The 20,348-nt window shown below is 35.1% G+C and overlaps 1 protein-coding gene across 7 annotated transcripts in view; it reads left to right on the forward strand.

The window, feature by feature from the left end:
• The window catches only part of LOC106873551 (heterogeneous nuclear ribonucleoprotein A3), a 20,281-nt gene extending 1,380 nt beyond the window's left edge, over positions 1 to 18,901 (forward strand). Inside the window, exons 2-12 of one of the 7 annotated variants that reach the window (XM_014920968.2) lie at positions 951 to 999; positions 1,438 to 1,601; positions 2,663 to 2,783; positions 2,874 to 3,075; positions 3,211 to 3,405; positions 3,509 to 3,544; positions 4,810 to 4,881; positions 6,178 to 6,240; positions 8,634 to 8,735; positions 8,895 to 8,968; positions 18,763 to 18,901. In XM_014920968.2, coding sequence (XP_014776454.1) covers positions 988 to 999; positions 1,438 to 1,601; positions 2,663 to 2,783; positions 2,874 to 3,075; positions 3,211 to 3,405; positions 3,509 to 3,544; positions 4,810 to 4,881; positions 6,178 to 6,240; positions 8,634 to 8,735; positions 8,895 to 8,944 — 1,017 coding nt within the window. In that variant the 5' untranslated portion in view covers positions 951 to 987 and the 3' untranslated portion in view covers positions 8,945 to 8,968; positions 18,763 to 18,901. Of the gene's footprint in view, positions 1 to 942; positions 1,000 to 1,437; positions 1,602 to 2,662; positions 2,784 to 2,873; positions 3,076 to 3,210; positions 3,406 to 3,508; positions 3,545 to 4,809; positions 4,882 to 6,177; positions 6,241 to 8,633; positions 8,736 to 8,894; positions 8,969 to 16,304; positions 16,785 to 18,762 lie in introns of those variants that run through there. The other 6 variants (XM_014920967.2, XM_014920966.2, XM_014920969.2 and 3 more) reach the window with 6 other exon arrangements.
• The last annotated feature ends 1,447 nt before the right edge of the window (positions 18,902 to 20,348 follow it).

The raw sequence follows: 20,348 nt of genomic DNA on the forward strand, positions 1-20,348 counted from the left end.
ATATATATATATGTGTGTGTGTATATATATATCTTTGTGTTGTATGTAGTCATGGGGTCTTGTGATTAGGGACTTTTTCTCCTGAAAGCTATTCCAATTAATCTCAGTAAAACCTAATCTTTATTACTTTTTTTTTTTTCTAATCTCTGATATTGGCCTAATTTTACCACTTTTCCCTCTCTCTTCCGTCTAACAATAAAAGGGTAGATTTACAAATCGTAGTTCAATAAAAATTATTTTTTTAAAAGAAAACCTAAAGATTGTTTCTTTAAACATTCTGTTAAAGTGGAAATATTGTCGGATTCCCGGCATATTTTATTTGTAACCATCGTCGGTTAGAAAATATTTTACTCAAAATCAAAAATATTTTTTCAGATTGAATTTATTTTCGGTATTGTGAATTACTTCAATAAAAAAGAGTATGGATGAGTGCGAGCGGGAAATCTAAGTCAATTAGCTTTGAGATTTGAGATTTTATTTGCTGTTTTAGCTATTTTCCACCGGTCTTTTAGCTTATGTTCTAATTATACAGCTGAAATAGCGTTTAATTATTGTGTATTTGAGATTAGGCTTACTTATTTCTAATAGATGAATAAATATGTGTTGAGATTATGAACAGCACCGATATCATTGAGCTTAATTAAGTTGGACATGTAATTATTTTAATTAATGATGATTCTAACAGCGATCGGAGGGTGTAACCTAATTTTTCGTTGACGTGACCTTTTGTTTTGCCATGTTAAAAGTAAAAATCTGGAAGACATCCTGATAAATTTATTATACTCTGCTTTTGGCATCCAGAATAGAGAGGAATGGACTTCTGGATTCTTGATAGATATCTTTTCCGAGATTGTAATCGGTTCTTGTGAGAAACTGTATACATACATTCATTCTTAACGCACGATCTTGCTGCTCCATAAAATTGATATTAAATTTTCATAGTGTTCTAGGTTCCAACAGAATCATAAAGTAGTCAAAGACAGAACCATGCCAAGAAATGTATGTATACTATTTTTATAAAGAAAATATTTCTTATTCGAACTGTTTTAAAGTTAGCATATGATGAAAGACAAGAATAATGAATAGAAACAGGTTTATGACGATACTATATATTATATTCCTTGCAAATATAAGATATTTTATCCAGTTTAAAAACCTCTTTTCGTTATTGACCTGGGATCGGGTGACTTTGTAAGTTACAATTATATATTTAGATTTTCTCTCGTTAAAATCTTTTTATCCCGCGATTTAAATAAGCGATTGCTTTGTTAATTCATAGCTAATAAATTACGTGTCTGTTAACCGTCAGTTTTAAGGAATTAAAAAAATGACTTTGTTCATTAAACCAATTTTATTTAATGTTAGAGAGATCGGCACTCCCCAGACCGAAATTGTCCTGATTGTTCCTATATATTTCTTGCTATTTTTCTTTTACAGTCAAGAGGAAGATATCGAGAGAGCGACAGCGATTCAGAGAAGTTCTGTAAGCTCTTCATCGGAGGACTTAGTTATTCCACAAATGAAGAATCGATGAAAGAATATTTTGAACCATGGGGTGATGTGGTCGATTGTGTAGTGATGCGAGATCCAAACACAAAAAAGTAAGTCGGCTTTACATTTATTGTGTGTGTGTGTGTGCGCGCGTGTGTCTGACTTTTGTCCTTTTGTTAGTGAGTTTTTCCCCACTTGCCCTCATTGTTACAATTACTAAAGGTAAGCTTATTGCTTACAACTATACTATATTTTTGCTTTTAATATAAGTGATTAAAACGTTTTATTTTAGAAATATCAGGTTTAATATATAAATGATGGAAATCACAACGAAAATTATATAATTTGAATTATATGTACGAATTTAGAGGTAAGGGAGAGAGGACGAGTGAATTACCATGATTCCAGTAGGTAGCTGGTATTATACAAAGGTAAGATAAATGGGGTGTAGAGACAATAGAAACGGAGTTCCAATTAATTGGGACTTCTAGTATTACTTCTTCCTCGCCGCCTTTTCTCACTCCCCATCTTGTTGGATGTAGCTGTAAATTTTATTTTTAGAAAGTATACACGTACACTGAATTATTTGGTCTTAATCGATTTAAGCTGGATTATTCAAAATGATAGCTTCATTAAGTCTTCTGAAGCTTAGATTTGAGAGATACTAAGCTGTTTTATTAATATATTTATTGTATTATAGGATTAATGAGAGATTAATGGTGAAGCTCTTCCACCTCTGACATGGTTCCTAAAATTATTTTACTATTTTTTTTTTATTAAAAAAAATCCATTTTGATAATGATGTGTGCTTTTGAGAGGAGTCGGCTGGGAGCAGCTTATTTGTGCCGGTACTTCCCAGATGAGTGCTGACATAGTTAACATAAGGATTGTGGGTTCAATCTTCAGTCTGGTGAAGGCAAAAAAAAAAAGTTTACTCATACCCCACATCCCAGATGAAGAAATAAATTGATAAAAAAAAATGATGCATTCTGATGGCTTGGCTACCATTTCTAATGGAACTTCTTTGACAATCAGTTGTTATATTTTGATATTTCTTCCACAGTATATCTTTTACCAATTCCACAACAACACTTGTATACTTATTTGTTCTGTCAATAATATAAATTTAAGCAAACTGATGTTCATGTTTAAAGTACATTCTTTTTTGTAGGTCTCGAGGATTTGGTTTCATAACTTATAAGACAGAAGAACAAGTTGACAAGGCCCAATGTAATCGGCCCCACAATATAGACAACAAAGAAGTCGAGACAAAGAGAGCTATGCCAAGAAATGTGAGTTCTTCTCATATTTAAGATTTACTTGTAAGAATATAAGAGAGTTATCCTCATAAAATGATTGTTTTATTTGTGTTGTCTTTTTAGGAAACAGATTCTCAAATTACTGTGAAAAAATTATTTGTTGGTGGCATTAAAGAAGACACAACCGAGGAAGATATTCGTGAATTTTTTAGTTCTAAAGGAAAAATCGAGTCGATTGATATGATAACTGATAAGGGCACAGGAAAGAAAAGAGGCTTTTGTTTTATTACATTTGAAGATTATGACACAGTCGACAAATTAGTATGTAAGTATAATCCCTGTCTATGTCTTTGGCATTTAATTGTGAAATATTTAATAAATATTTCTAACTTGAAAGATAGGAAATGAAAAAAAATTTTTTTTTCTAACTACTTCAATTGAACTTTTTATATCTTTTTAGTACGAAAGTACTATGACTTCAAAGGCAAACGGATAGAAGTTAAAAAAGCCTTGTCTCGTGCTGAAATGAATCACAACAAACAGGCGAATATGAACCAAATGAGTGGACCAATGGGGCCTATGGGACCTGGCCCACATATGGGACCGATGGGGCCAATGGGGCCTGGCCCACACATGGGGCCACCAGGACCACATGGTAAGTTACAGCTGCTGCCTTTTTATATATTGGCTTTCATTCACTTCTCTCTTAATTCGTACACATTTTACAATATTGTTGTATATTTTTATGATATTTTTAGGTCGTGGGAATCGAGGTGGTATGGGTGGCGGCCGAGGTGAGTGTTTGTCATTCCTTTCCATTAATGCACATTATTTAGTCATTAACTAAAATAATAATAATAATGATTAATAATTAATAATAAACATTTTAAAACCTGATAGTTTTGGACAAATTTGCACTTCTTTAGTTATTTTTGTAATCTATTCCATCTTTTGCTTCTAGTTTGCATGTGTAAAAATAGTATTTTTGTAACCCTAATCACCTAACTCTGGGCTTTTTAAGCATCTACAAGAATAGAAATTCCATTTTAAATCTTTGTTCAATTTTAGAATTGCTCAATGTTCTCTCCCCTCCCTCCCTCTTTATTTTTGGAACTTATATTTAGTATGCAATATCAAGATTTGGCTTGTGAAGGCATACAATGAATCTTTATTTGATTGGTGTCTATTCTAATTGCCTCATCTCCTGAGTAGACATTGAAATGCTAGAGTTATCTATATATAACAAGAAAACAACTTTTCGAAAATCTGATGTCACATTGGACAGCATTGGGAATTTGCTGTGTATTTATGACTTAATTCTGCAGACCTGCTTTACTTTGTTCCCTTGTCGAGTTATTATTTCTGAGTTATCCATATTGAATAAGGATTTAGAACAACAAGTAGATTATTAAATGAAAATATAATCTAATTGTGTTTGTACAAATTCATAGCAATATAATTGAGAAATTTTTAAAGAAACCTCACTTGCTGCATATAACAGAAAGCAAACTTCAAATGAGAATTGTTAGATGTTTTACATATTTAACTATATTGTCTTATATTGTTGTTTTTATATTAAATTCCCTTCCCGAGCCTGCCCACACTTTTTGCTTAAATTAAGTCTACGAATTAGGTGTAAGTCGTGCTACAATGCTGATTTACATATTTGTTGGTATATGATATCATTATTATTGAGGGAGAGAGGGTTGATGTATAAACAGGATCCTTTACAGTTTATTGACTGCATGTTCCAGATAGAATCTTTTGGCTTTTGACTTATTTCAGTGTTTTGTCTATTTTAGTGAACAATAAAAATTCTAGTTTTCTGTGAGAATTTTGAATATTGACTTATGAATGTAAATTGAGTTGGCATAAATTGTGTGAAGATGTATTTAAGGAAAACATTGTAATTTTTGTATTTAATTTGAATGCTAGAATGTAGTGTGTGAGGTTAAATTTTGGAGACGGTTATTCCAATATATGTGCTCTAGGGTAACAACCACTTGTATAGGTTTGTGCAGGTAACTATTTCTCTGAAACTTACTACTGTTCTGTGCAGGCGGTGGTGACTGGCACAACTCACCTGGTAATTACAGCTACGGTGGTAACTTCAATGGAGGATATCACCAAGGTAAGAAGAAGCTAAACTAAGTAAACTGAACAACTTGTCATTTGGAAACTGATATGTCGTTAACTTTCATTGATTCCCTCTGAAATAGTTCGATGTAGCAGTTTCCTGTGTGATGATAGTTTTCTGACCTGTATATAATATTTTGGTTTAATTTTTTTTAAATTTTGTTTCCCTAATCATAATAATGTTATTAATAAGTATTTATTACTTAATTATAGACACTCATCTATTTTCTGTGTTCTCTTCTAATATTTCATCTTTATTTGTCCCTTTTCCTTGTTTAAGCATTTTTTTTTAAAGTATTTACAACTACTAAATGGCTCCAAACTTTCTCGTTTCTTATTGTGTGCTGCTGCTGTTTTTATTTTGTGTAGAGTTTGCAAATCTTTATTTTTTATGAATTGATTTTTAGATTATTTTGTGCTTCTGAATAGCTTTATGTATTTCCTATTGTATTTCATCAGAGAATGTTGAAAAGATTTTGGTTTTCAATGTCATTGAAATTTTTAGATTAACTACATTTATGAGATCAGTTAAATTGTATTTGTTTTGTTAACGGGTGTGCATCTAGTGAACTAGGAAGTTGAGTTATGTGGTGGAATTGAAACTATTACCAACAGAACAAACTAGCTTTTCTTTTTTTTTTTTTCTTAAGTGCAAGCCTATTGCTTTTTATAGATTATTATAAGGATGATCACACATCATTTTCTTTTTTCACTAACTTGCATGGATGCACAGTCTACTAATTGCACTTTTTTTTTCTTAGTGGAAAAACAATACTTTAGCACATTGAAATATACGAAAATGCATGCTTAACCCTTTGGCATTCAGCCCTTACTCTATCAAATGTAATACTTATTTATTCACATTCTTTTGGATTATCATACATTATCTCACGACTTAAAAATTTTGATGATCTGATTGTATTTTTAGAATTACATTGTTGGGTAGGTGTGAGAGGTCAGATCTGGCTAATTTGAACATAAAATGGATGGAATATTTTGGCTAGATACGGCTGGTTTAAATGCTAAAGGGTTAAAATATAATTTATCGTATTTTTTAAGATTCTATATTTGTAGTGAGCCTAACTTTTAATTAAAGAATACGACTTTTAGGCTGGCTGTAAGCTACAAGTTTTAATTACTATTTTAGTTTAAATAAATTTTTTCGTATAATTTTTGTGCGTTGCTTGCTTTTGAAATTTTGCCTCTTAGTGCTTTTTTTGTGACTCAGTGTAATTGTTTTCCTCCAGTGGAATATTTTTTTAATAAAGACATTTAATTTCTCCAATTTTAGGTCCAGGTAATTGGGGAGGGCGAGGTGGTCACCCTGGTTATGGTGGAGGCTACGGATACCAAGGTATGTAGTAGTATCAGAAATTTAAGGCAAAATTAGATGATTAAAAAAAATGTTTGTTTTGGTTTGTTTCTATCCTAGATTGGATCCTTAAGCAAATCTAGGAATTTATCCCTCTGATGTGAGTTTTAGCTCTTTTCAGCTAGATTATGGGGTACCATATTTAGGGATGCACCCAATGCAATGCTAGTGGGTCGACTGTTCTTAACCACTCAGCAGCTACAGAATTTCTGTCTTTCATGGTTCTTCATATACTTGTTCAGAATGTCACTAATTTGGTCTCCATCTGTCTGCTTAGACAATGGGATGCATCATTACGGCAAAAGCAAGTTCTAGAGACCCTGGGTTGCCCAGACACCAGCATGGTCAACATGATGACTCAAGAACTACACCTGGCAAGTTATATATTACAGTTTGATTTTATTTTTCTTAATTTTTTATATATATAACAACTTTCAACAATTATTCGAATACTCTAAACCTAATATTTAAAGCCTCTTTGTTTCATCATTAGCAGATATTTGGAAAAAATATTGTTTTAGTGAGCATAACATTCTCATGAGAATCCACGTTTACAGACAATATTTAAAGTGCTTCCTTTCTGCTTTTCTAATTCTTCTCTGTTTCTTTAACATATTGTTTTGGTTATGGTTCCCTAAAGTCCACTTGTGAAGCAACACAATTTCTGGAATTATTCTATGGTTCCAATTACAGACATTATGGTCAGTCTTGGTGTTGCAGCTTTTAGCAGTCTTAATAAACATTCTAAAATTCAGTGGCATTTGTGTTGGATTCCAAAAGAGTGCAGTATTAAATGCTGTAGCTAGATTCTACAGCGCTTTGGCTTCAGTATTTCCATATTAATACCTTTGGCTTTGCACATTACTGCTATTTCCTATATGATTAAACATTCTAAATATCTGTAGGGCAATAAATCACCAATTAAAACTTTATGATGAAATTTTTGCACTAATTAGCCTTTCTCCTTCATCTGAGAATCCACCACAACAATTCTATGATTATATCAAATTATTAAAGAACTGGGTTATATCATAATTGATAAACATTTGGTTTGGCATTGAAATGGAGGTTTTTTTTTTTCCTTTCTTTCTTTCTTCCTACTTTGCAATGTAGTGATAATAATGGCGTTGAATTTGTTTGATTAACTGCTATGTTCTTCTTTTACATGGCCCCTTGATTCTTATTGTAAATCTCACAAGGGATCTTTGAAATGGGAACAAATGATTGTAACATGATGCTTGTTCTATTTGTGTTGATAGATGGTGTGTGTAGATATTTCAAATATATATATACACACACAGTGAGATTGTGTGTTACACAAGGTGCATTCCACAAGTCTTGAGGCATTAATTTCAAAGATATAAAAGACTCCTTCAAAGTGGTGTCCAGGATCCTTGTCACAGCCTCTTTCAGCTTAGTGAACAACCAAAAGTCATAAGGAGCAAGGGTCTGGACTGTAAGGGGCAATGGGTGAAGGACAGTTTCGAGGTCCATGTCTGTCAACTTGTTGGTTTCCAGGATGGAATTGGGTTGCTGCAGGTGCTCTGGCCTATTGTGATGAAATCTCCTAAATTCCTTCAATACCTACTTTTGGTTGACCACTTGACCAGAGGAAACCTGGTGGATGTAGATAATGCCCTTGCTGTCAAAAAAGAGGATTATGAGCTTCTTGTGCCAGTTGAAAATAAATGTTTGGCTCATGCAAGTTAATCCATAAGCAATCTGGAGTGTAGCATTTTTGCAGTTTAACACAACTTTATTGCATAGCAAGATTTCATATATCCCAGCTGCATTCTACAACCTAGTCAGCTGTATCAAGCAGTGTTTGAAGTGCTGTTATAGCTGTCTCCTTCAAAATAAAAAAAATGGCAGGTCAGCTTATTAGAAGTAACAATATACTAAATTTACAAGAATCTAAGACAGTTCTAACTGCTTCTCCTAGAAAAGCCTCAACACTTCTGTAATGCCCCTTGTGTGTGTAGATGTTATATTGTCAGAATCGTTTTAGTGTCTGCATATCCCATGCTAACATTTCTGGGTACCAACCCTCATTGTTTTCAATATTGTTTTAACATTGCACACTATGAGAAGACAACACACACACAACCTATTAATGTGATTTCTGCCTGACAATTGGAATCATGAGTCATTGGTTATGACAATGGCAGAAGCAATGAGCTTTGAAGCCAGGTGGCTTTTGAAATGAATATGATGAAGCCACATGCAGCAGCTATCCATGTGTATGCATGAGTTTACACATGCACACACACACACACACTCTCTCTCTTGTACATGTAAACTTCGTTTGTAGCATGAATCTTTATTATTTTTATTGCCTTTGATTAATTTCTATTTTAATTGATGTTTCTGCTCAGGTAATTATGGTGGTGGTCATGGTGGCTATGGTAACCAACATGGCTATGGAGGCTGTGGTCAAGGTGGTTGGAATCAAGGTGGTGGCTATGAAACCTTTGGAGGTGTGTAGCAAATTATTGACATTTTATTTTAATTACCTTCATTCAATATATTATATAAATTAAAACGCTTGTTGATCATATGCCTGTTTTCATCTTTAGCTTTTCTATAAATTTCAGCTATTATGTAAATTACTAACCAATTATTGTAATTTCTTTTAGGTGGTTATGGTGGTGGTGGTGGTAGCTATGGGGGCGGCTATAGGCGATGAGTCTGAAGTTGGCTTATCTATCAGGTAAATATTCTATTTTATGTTTTTAGAGAAATAAATCTCACATAAATTTATATATTTCAGTTTTCCTCTGATAAAATTCAAGCACATTAATTTTTCTTCTATTGATCAAAAAATTACTGTTTTGAATACAAAAAAAAATCTTTGTGTAAATTGTTTTTCGTTCATTTACATGTAAACCTTTTTGCTTATGTTTTTAAGTATTTAATTAAAATGTGTGTATATATCTATATCATCATTTTCATGATGTAAAGTTGAACATGGGGCAGTCTGATCGTATCGTAGTTGGGAAATTTGGAGAGTGGTTGTATGACTTTTTAAGGGGCAGAAATCAGACGGTCATGGACAACAGTACTCTCTCAAAAGGAAACCTTGAATTTGGACTCTCAGAAGGTCAGTTGCTGGCTCTATTGGACATCATCTCAGTTCTACATATGGTCGCTCGAATGAGCTATGCTAATGATATCAAAGTATCTCGGGTAATATAGAATATTGTTGATGCTGTGAGCCTACGGCAACACTTTCATCCAATTTACGAATACATTGAAGGATACAAGAAATTGAATGCCGAAAAATTCCATGCTCCTCTGTATTATTAGCTCACAGACACTCTCTAAATAGGGTGGAGAGGATGTGGATGTATAACAATTGCAGGGTAACAATAAGCTGGGGATAAATATGAGAAACTATGCATTGTTTCGTGAACAATGATGTACAGGAGACAGTAGGGAACCATGTTGCTTTTGTGGGGTCACTTTGTCTTCAGCTCCCATGACTATTGTTCACAGCTATAATTGCAAAATAGTATTAACCTGTTTCTTACTATATTTATTAACAAACTACAGCTGTTATGTTTCTGTTAGAAAGTTATTGTGAATTTAGACAAGTTTTATAAAAACTTTTATTTAGGAGCATATTAATGCAATTTATCAAAAGGATTGTTTTTTTGTCTCATGAGGCTGATTACAGGTTAATTCATCAGAATATGAAATTATTTAAATTTTGTTTAAGCATCAGCCTAGAAAATGAGTTACTACCTAGCATTCAATTGAGTACACAACAAAATTTTAAAATATAGAATTGTGCAAATTACAGTTTGTCAGTGGAACTTAATACACATAAGACAGGTGTATCATGAGGGTGGAATTTATTTTTAAAGAAAATTAGAGAATAAAATGCACAAAGTGCAATAAATTCATGTGCATACATATAAATAGAAAAACACATAATGATTCACAATACAAATTAATCAAAATTTACCACATCTTACAAGTAAATTTGAAAAAGAATCAGATGTGTGTGTGTGTATCATTCAACTACAGTAGTAGTTGAATAATATTCTTAAGGCTGAAATTTACTCATGCACAACACCATTCAGTTCTTAGCCGAATTGAAAACTTAACATTTTTGAAGAGGACTGGTCCCTTGCTACATTTTGGCATAAAAAAATTGAGATTTGATCCAGTTGAGAAAGGTTTATATGAGAATTTGTTGCACCAACAATCAAGTATATATCTAAATAACTTTTTTATTTTAAAATAAAAGTATAGTTATCTTAGCTTCAATGATAGAAGAAAACATGAAGAATTTCATAGTTTTGTTCCTATCCATCAAAAGTTTGTATCAAAAAAGTTGTGAGGTAAACTATGGAAACAAATATATGGCAAAAAAATTGGATTTAAGTATAATTAACTTTTTTATTTTAAAGACAAACTATATTTTAATTAAACTTAAATGAGAGAGTTCAATTCAAGGAATTTCTTGGTATCAACCTCATGCAAAAAGGTATGAGTGTTTGTTTGGAGGCTGAAAACAGTTCTATAAGGGGACTTTTAATATGTCACCAGCATCATTGGGGTAAGGAAAAAATTATCAACGACACCGCTGACACATTATTGATTAGCATAATAGCATAGACTGGAAAAAACATGGATTACATGGGAAAATACGAGCAAGAGAAGTAATATTCTTAAGATTATAAACCTGGAAAATTACAGGTCAAGTTATTACACTTGGAAAGGTTGAGGACAACTTACTACATCTGGTAAAGTAGAGAGCAAGAAAATTTTTTACTTCAAATATTGCAGCTCAGGATAAAATTGGAATATTAAGAATTATTTGATTTTAATTTACAAAGTAATATTAATTAAAAAAATTTGGCGGGGAAGTGGGGATAGTCGATTACATCGACCCCAGTGCGTAACTCCTACTTACTTCATTGACCCCGAAAAGATGAAAGGCAAAGTCTACGTTGGCGGAATTTGAATTCAGAACGTAGCAACAGCAGAATATTGTTTTTCTTACTTGCATTTTTCCATGTAAGGTATATATATATATATATATATATATATCATAGCGAAAGCGAAATTGTGATGGCACCTGTGCCCAGCGGACGCCTTTCTAGCACTCGTGCCAGTGCCCCCAGCTCCTGGACTGGCCTTCGTGCCGGTGGCACGTAAAAGCACCCACTACACTCTGAGTGGTTGGAGTTAGGAAGGGCATCCAGCTGTAGAAACTCTGCCAAATTAGATTGGAGCCTGGTGTAGCCATCCGGTTGCACCAGTCCTCAGTCAAATCGTCCAACCCATGCTAGCATGGAAAGCGGATGTTAAACGACGATGATGATAATGATGATCATAGTTTAGTGACTGCCTTCCATGCTGGCAATGGGTTGGACGGTTTGACAGGAGCTGGACAAGTAGTAGACTATCAGACTTCTGTGTCTGTTTTGGCGTGCCAACCACTTTCCGGTGTAGATTGGGTACATTATAAGAGGCACCAGCACTGGCAAAGTCACCAACTATCTTGCAAGACAAAGGACCTTTGAGAGGGGAGGAGGACATTGCAGGAAGTGGTCTTATGTCAAATGGTGGAAGGTTAGAGTTTGACAGGGTGGCAAAAAACAGGTGTCTTGCCGTGGAGGAGGTACAAGAACTTTATATGTATATATATATAATCATCTCATAATGTATAAGTACAAACAAGCGCAATATTCCTAAAGATGCTTGGTTTTCTTCCAAGCATGTGCGGAAATCTCAAACTTTTTTTTAAAAATTTGATTGCTCACAGAACTGTTGTCGGAATCATTTTGCTTTCAAGAATAGAAGTATCTAATTCATAGTCATGAGTGGTTCTTGTGTTCACCTTGTATTTTCTTTCGAAATCCTTCGGATTCAAATTTGCTACATGAAGACATTGAACTGGTATCTAGCTTTTTATCCATAGTGAAACATTTCATTAGTTGAGGTAGAAAAATATCTCCAAAAATTATCAGCACTCAGATATCCTATAAAAGAATGCCAGCCGGCATAACTCAGTTGTTTACATGGTGAGATCACGTTTTCACATCTATTCCAATGAGATAAGTCATTCTGGGCAGGTTAGTTAATTGAGCTAAAATAATTTTCAGGTGTTTTGATGATGAAAGTGTTGCAGAATTGTAGGTCCAGAATCAATCTCATGATGCCTCACATAGAACATCTGAATGCAACTCATTATGAAACTGGGAGAGGTCAAAGACACTAGTCTGTGGGAAGTTATGCAGTGTGTGTGGAAGATAGATCCTTGAAGTGATATACCAATCCCAGATCAGTATTTTAAAGATCTCAATGTCCCACCCTCTACATACTAAATTAGCCTAGGGTTCAAGGGCCCACAAGTTTCCAGTATCTGGCCAGAGAAATAGGATGATTAGAAGTGTATTCAAAAAACACTTGGTTACTTTTGTCTGCACTTCTAGAATCACCACCGTTATATGAAGTAAGCCGAAAGGACAAAGTGGTGACTGCTAATATAGACTGTAGGCTTTGCACTCAGGTGGTCACCCATATCAACCTATGAGATGTGCAGTGTATCTGTAGACAGAATATTCCTGTTAATGCAAATTTTAAGAAGCCAGAAAATGTGGATGGTATTGTCAGTGTTGATTTAAAAGAATTCTTGTCAAGACCTCAGTTGTAATGTATGACAATCTGTGACGGGGAAAAGAAATTTAACCCAGCAAACACCTCTAAACTAAACAAATGTTAGAGTTGAAGCTATGGTTAGTGACTGAGTCACTGCTGTAATAATTAGTTATCTGAGCTGGGTTTTTCAAAACTAGAAGAAACAGCAAATCAGGTTCTCATTAAAGACCTGCTGTAAATATGTAAATCCTTCAGAATTAAGATATTGACATATAATTTCAAACTTCTCCATCCACACATTGCAATATATTTATAAGCTTACAAATTAAACTAAGAAAAGACACCTGTATGTAATGTCTATGTTTGTGTATACGACCACAAAAATGTGGCAAAAGCAGTGCCAAAGTAGGCCCAACTTTCTTCACTAATTTGGTTCCCTTCTCCTCTATACGTTGACTCCATCAGTAAACTCTTGAAAATATTCCAGTAGATACCATTCCCAAAGACTGAATATCAAGGAGAACAATACTTTTGCCTTGCCAATATGGACCACATAACCTTTTGTGCCAATCATTAACTCCAGAATTTGTTTAATGTTGAAGAGATGCAATATGCTGTTCCATTTGATTGGGCCTTCATCTCTGAATCACAAAAACACACTCTTATTTCATTGCCTGTCAATAGATTGCAAACAAGCTTCTCATTGGCTTCCACAATAACAACAAATGAAGAATTGTCGACTGTCAAGATATCCATTTGGCATATACTGCCCATGCTCAAATGCTTGCACTTTCTATAACGCATTGTCACCACAGCCCATGTATGGCAAGTTCAAGGATTATAATTTGCCTGTCCGCATCAATCATTTCATGCCCGTGGTTTCCCACCATAGGGCTTGTCTTCAGTGTTGGTTCCTTTTTTTCTTATTCATCCATCTTTTGTCACCTAGGGATGTCAGGCCACCTGCGCCACTCTTTCATCACCTTGATGGTGGAATATTGCTTCTGCTTAGAACCCATTGTTTGTTTGCAGTTAATGGAAAAGGTCCATTTTTGCATTATGTTCAGTATATGTACACACAGACATGTATCTATAGTTATGGGTGTGCTTAGGAAGTTTGATTCCCAACCATGTAGTTTCAGGTTCAATTCAAATGCGCCTTTTGAGTGGGTACAGCCCAATTACCCATGTGGTCAATCAGCGCTTGGCATAGTTGCCTCATGATTGGTTTATGCAAGAGTGAAGAAGATACTTTAGATGGAATTCCTGAGCCTGGTCATGGAATTATGGCTTGAATGAATAAGTAGGAAATTGGAGGAGATGAGGTACAGTTTTGTGCCAGGGAAAAGTAATGTAGATGCAGTATTCAAGATGAGGCAACTGCAGGAGGAGTATTTAGTCAAAGAAAATCAGTGTATTTAGCATTTGTCAACGCGGAGGAAGTATTCTACAAGGCCTTGCCCTGTGGTCTGGTTGTCACTGGAGAAGTTAGAAATAAATGGCCTGCAAAAACCATACATGCTGTGTGTTGAAGCTTGATTCTCAGACATTTTGGTCTGCCATGTGCTAGTGCTTTCATTATAGTCATAATAGAACTAGATAAAAAAATTCCTAGGCTTCAAGGACAGTCTGGAATCAAACAAGACCTCAATGTTGTCTTAGCAAAGTAAATGTCTGACGATGTTGAAAGTGGCTGCAGATTTGCAGGTTGTGGAAGATTTTACCAAAGACTGATTAAGAAAAAGACAACTGGTCATTTGGTGTGGAGGCAAGAGAATCAATATTTTTGACTGAGCAGTTCTGCTCACTCAGAAGTATGACCAGTATAAATATCTTGAAGAATGTAAAGATGTTGGCTGTGGTGGGTTTCTGGGACGTAGTGTGAGGATTCCTTGTTGCTGGGGCAAACTCATCGTGAAGAATGTCCAAGGCTCTGAATTCTGATTAAAGAGATAGGTGGCTCTAACAGAAGGTTGAACCAAGGCTGGTTGCCAATTGTGCACTGGATGCAATTCGCATAAATAAGACCTTCGTTGTGAGAGCTGGCTTGTACATTAGGTGTTAAGAATGTACGATTAAGATGAAGGGATAGGAACAGATATGTTGCTGTAGAAGAGATAATATCGAACATTGAAGTTGTCCCCTGCAACCACCCATCTTAACACATATTACTCTTCTAAGCTTACAGCTCTACCCTCAACTGCTGTAATTATACTTGAGGACAGAGATGCACATATTTATTCCCTACACCTTTTGATCTCCCCTGACCAGTTCTCAACTATCCTGTTCATCTCTTCTCACATATCCACCCTCTTGTACTTTGAGAGTATGTTTTAATGCCTACTTTTCTCTCCACCATCTTGTTTCTTTTTCTAGCTGGGGTGTGTGTATAATGTGGGACCGCTCCCTCAGAGTGAAAAGCAGATTGTGTGATGCCTGAGCACGAACATCTGTGCTGCATGGCAGTGAGACCTGGACTGACTATTGGGGATGTGCAGACGTTTAAAAGAACTGAAGCCAGTATGGATGGGTAATGTCAGTGTTTTGAGAGAAAAACTGGGGCATCAGATATCGTTTGCAAGGGAGAAAACTGCTGGTATGGTGATGGATGAGGACAGATGACAAGGGACTGAGACTTGTGGCAGTTTGCTGTGTTTGAGGACACATCAGGTGGAATATTCATTGTCCTTGCCAGCCTGGAAAAATTGGTGTTGAACAATGACAATTGATATATCTATATATGGGGTGTGTTTATTGCAAAGTTGCTGCTGTCAAAAGTAGAACAAATTTTCAAAGGTTATTCATGGCTTTATCACCATTTTCCACCTTTGTCCTCTCCTTCAAGCCTGTAAAATTTCTTTGTAGTTTACAATATTTTTCTTACTTGGCTATCATTATTTATATCTTGTTAAGTTTTACCAGAATTACTACCAAATATATCTACCTGTATGTGAACAATCTTGCTGAATTATTGGCAAATGAATTTTCTATTTCAGTCATTCTTCCAGCAACCCACTTGCTCCCTGCTTTTTCTTTCATTGTTATCCAACTCCCTGCCCTGCCTTCATATTTCCTTGCATTTACTGTCTTTTTATCACAATTCAGGCTCGTGTCTTTCATGATTTTCCATCTCTGCCTTTATAGGTATTTATTAATAAAAGCCCTAAACAGACAAATGGCGTACATAGCTAAGATGAGGCTGTATATAAAAGTGGGGTTATTGTATTTAGAAAAAAAAACTTCCGTATATGTTCCTCATTTACTGGAAAATCCTGTTTTCCCTCTTGGTTTAAAATTGCTTTCTTTTTCCTCGCCAATCCCATCATTAAAATTATCCTAATTTCTAGTTGACTGCCTGACTGATGTAGATTTTGATGAAAACTTTTTAAAATTCATTGCTCTAATTTATTTCCATGCTTTCTGTTCAACCCTAGGCAGGCTTATTGTATGCAGGGATGAATGACAGTTTTGCTGGCTGGAACCTGGCAGCTAGCATTATTCTTAGTTTCGCACATATTGGAGTCTGACATAATGGTACCAGTGCCATTTAGTAAAAAAAACACTTGTGGAAGCTCAAGTCAGAACTGAACTAGTCTCCATACATTCACTAGAATCTTCTCACTCAAGAACTTTTATCTGCTTTATTATCATTTTCCTTCTTCCCAGCTAATTGTAAATTGCTGATCTTTCTTCCTTCCATTTTATACTTTGCTTATTCTCTTATTCAATATTTCATAAGTTATCGATTTATCTTCTAAACTTTCTAGCTGCTTTGTTAAGTCCCATGTAATATTGTTTGATAAAAAGTAAAGATATACTAAATGTATAATCTGCCTCACAGATAAGCCTAATCTTTTTTTTTTTCTGTACAATGTAGTTTTTCCCATAAAAAATAAAAAAGTAAGGAACTCCAATCATGTTTGTTACTTTATTATTTCTATCTTAGTTTCTCATGGCTGAAGAGTTCATAGGCTGTTTAAGATACTCTTATGGAACATGACCAATTGAGGTTTATCTTTCAACCCGTTCTGGTCCACTTCTTTCATCAGTGTTGCAGTGCTTGGACCCTGCTGATGAAGAAGCTTGGTCAAAAAAGTCATCAAAAGCAGACGTGACAACATCATCACTTTGATATTGGTTCCCAGCCAAGTGTTTTTCATGTTAGGGAACAGATGATAGTCAAATGAGGCCAAATCGGCAGAATGGGAGGCTGATCAACCGGTTCAAAGCCACACTTGTGCACAGCAGCCATCAAAATCAAGAACTTGTGTGCTGGAGCATTGTCCTGATGTAACGAGAGGCCTTTCCTCAGTTTTCCTGGGTGATTGGTCTTGATAGCTTTTCATAACTGCCTCGGCAAGTTGGCAGAGCACTCTTTGTTGATGGTGTGGCCCTTTTGAAGATAGTCAATAAACACAATGCCTTTTGCACCCCAAAACCCTGAAGCCATCACCTTCCTTGCAGATGAAATGTCATAGGCTCTCTTTGGAGCAGGTGAGGAGGAGTGTTTCCCCTGCATGGATTGTCTCTGACTCAAAGTGATAAACCCAACACTCATCCTGGGTTAGGAAATGTTCAAGGAAACCAGATGGATCTGCCTCAGACAATGTCGGATTTCTCCTGTGATGTGATCAGTCTGGTGCACTTTTGATCAGGTGTCAGAAGATGTGGCACCCACCAAGCAGAAACCTTTGTCATGCAAAGTTCATTGTGCAGAATATTCTCAACTCTGTCAAGGGATATGCTAATAGCATTGGCTATTTGGTTTCTAGTCAATCACCTGTCATCCATCACCATGTGATGAACACGATCAAGGTTTTCCTCATCAGTTATAACATGTTGGGTTGTCTTCAAGACTTCTGAATTCGTTGCCCATTTTGCACTGGTGATGAAGCTGACCATCATCCCATAACATAGCAGCCGTGTCTGCATAAATGTCCTGCATTTCTGCATGTTGTTAATAAGAAGAGTTGCAATTAATGCATGCAAGGTGTCACACCTCCCAGCATCACTCCTTCATAGTCGGCCAATGAACTTTTCAGCCTCCACCCTTTTTTTTTGTTTTATTTCTTGCAATTTTTTCTAAAATACTGGAGAAATAAATTCCATAAGATTTTGTTTGATGAATTATAGAAATAATTCCATTTTCTATATTTCTCATTATTTCACTGAAAGTTTGCCAGGAATATTTGTAGAACACCATTTTTTCAGGTTTTGCTGAAGTGGTTTGACAGTTGTGTGTTGATTTATTGGGTTGTACATTTCATGTATTAAAATAGTGGAGAATTTAGGAATCTGTTATTACCATACTTCTGTTGAAGTGAAGCCTCTTTCTTTTGATAAATTACAAAATTTTGAAGAGGAAAGTCAAAAGAAAATACACTGTTTCCTTCTCTGGACAAGTGATATTGTGAATAACATTTCATGGCTAAAGCAAAGCTGGAGTTTTAAGGAATGTATTAAATGACTTAACTGCCGTTGTCTTCTGATTGTAACACATTTCCTGTACAATGTCTGTGTGGACACATTCGAAATTTCTGTGCTAATTCCTGGATAATCCCGGTCTTAAAATTTGGTAATTGATCTTTTAGGATTAAAGCATGGGTTTGATAACCTGCATTAAAATTGATTCAAATAAAGAGGAATACAAAGGCATAAGTAATTTAAAATGATTTCCTTCTTGTTTTAGGTAATGTGAAAGTGAACAGCTTGCATTTCTTCTTCATTCTTTCGGGCATGTTCTCATCAATTGCACCACGTTTGTTTTGTTTCAACTTTGATGTATTCCAAATGAATGTGGTCAGTTGTAAATAGGATCCCCATTGATGATGTTTCCTCTCTTTCAGACCTGGTTCTCAATGATCTACCTCTGTTTTGTGTATTACATTGTAGCTGGATACGTGGTCAGTTCCAAACAAGAAGAAGGCCTCCTGAAACGGTGTATGTCTATGGTAGTTGGCAATGCCAGGCATGTGTGTCTGTCGTCCTGCTGTTCCAACAACCCTGCAGTGGAACAACAGTCCCCCCCGCACTAGAGCCAAACTGTCAACTTACCATCAACATGTGGTTCATAGGAATACATGCAGGGGATCCATTTAATACTGCTTAATGTCATCAAAAAGCAGATAATCAGTTTGATATTGGTGAACTATTAACATTTGTCTCGCAAGCAATTGCAGCTTGCAAAGCAAATGAAATTGAAGGGAAAAACTGTCAATTGAAAACTGATGTTTTATGAACCAGCTGGGGAAAAGAATTAAAACTACTGGCAATTGTTTCTTGGTCAGTCCAACCAACCGATGGAAGCAACATATTCCTCACCTAATGATGGGATTTTTGTCTCCTTGACAAATTGTTTGGTCCTGTACATAGTGCAATTGTGCACTAAAAGGCAAACCAGTTCCTCAAAAGACAACTGTAAAACTCTCTCATGATGACTGGAGGATTTGTCCACCCTATGTCACTTCGTTCACTCATTCATTTTATTTTATTTTTATTGATTCTGTAACCAACATTAGTTTCAAATGCTTTCTCTTTAACAATTTAAATCTTTATATCTGTCTATCTACATCTTTTATATTCACACTCACACATTGTGTGTGTGTGTGAGCATGTATGTGTGTTGTGTATATATATGATATATATATGTGCATATACACACATACATTGTTACCTGTGTGTCTGATATATTGAAGAGTTCTTCTGTTGAATCTTCAATATTGAAAAGAGGTTATTCAAGTCGATGCTGCGTTATTTGGCTTAAAGTAATCCAGCTTTACATAGAACGCCGGAAGTCCGGTTGGTTCTATTGCTTGACCTACGCTATTCTTATCTTCAGTTCTATACGTCTTCAGGCATAAGTTAAATAAGTTTCCAAAGAAAATTCTTTTCCTCTAACTAAACTAATATTTAGACTAATAATATTACAGTTTCACTCTAAATTATTAACTCTACCTACTGAAAATATCAGTGTGTCTTTAGGTGGGAAGGATTTTGCGTTGAAACATGACATATCTGTTCTGTATGACATGAGCACGTGATATTTATGGCCACCTTAGGAGAATTTTAATAGGTGTTTAGTGGTAGGGAGCTAACTATCTGCTTCGGTATGTGCTGTATATATATTTTTTATATATACATGCATACATATACACAAACATCATTAGAAATGAAGAAAAAAAACTAATTGTTGGTTCCAAGCCAGCTAATCCCATGCTGGTTCTAATAAAAAAAAAATCGCTTTTTTTTTTTTTTCTTTTTTCATTTTTTTTTTCCCCCACAGTTTGAATACTTTTAACAAGAATTCACCTTAAATGATCGCTATTTTCCCCCATGAAAGGTAATGATTGTCAAGTAGTAGGTCTAATTAAGGGTACCTACTTAAGAGTTCTAGAAAAATATTATCAACTTATTAAAAAAATGAAAGAAAAAAACGCCACAATGTATTTTTAGACTTTAACTTGTCGGTATTCCAAACC

Source organism: Octopus bimaculoides, chromosome 6 (genome assembly GCF_001194135.2).
Source record: "Octopus bimaculoides isolate UCB-OBI-ISO-001 chromosome 6, ASM119413v2, whole genome shotgun sequence".
Taxonomy (NCBI): Eukaryota; Metazoa; Mollusca; class Cephalopoda; order Octopoda; family Octopodidae; genus Octopus; species Octopus bimaculoides.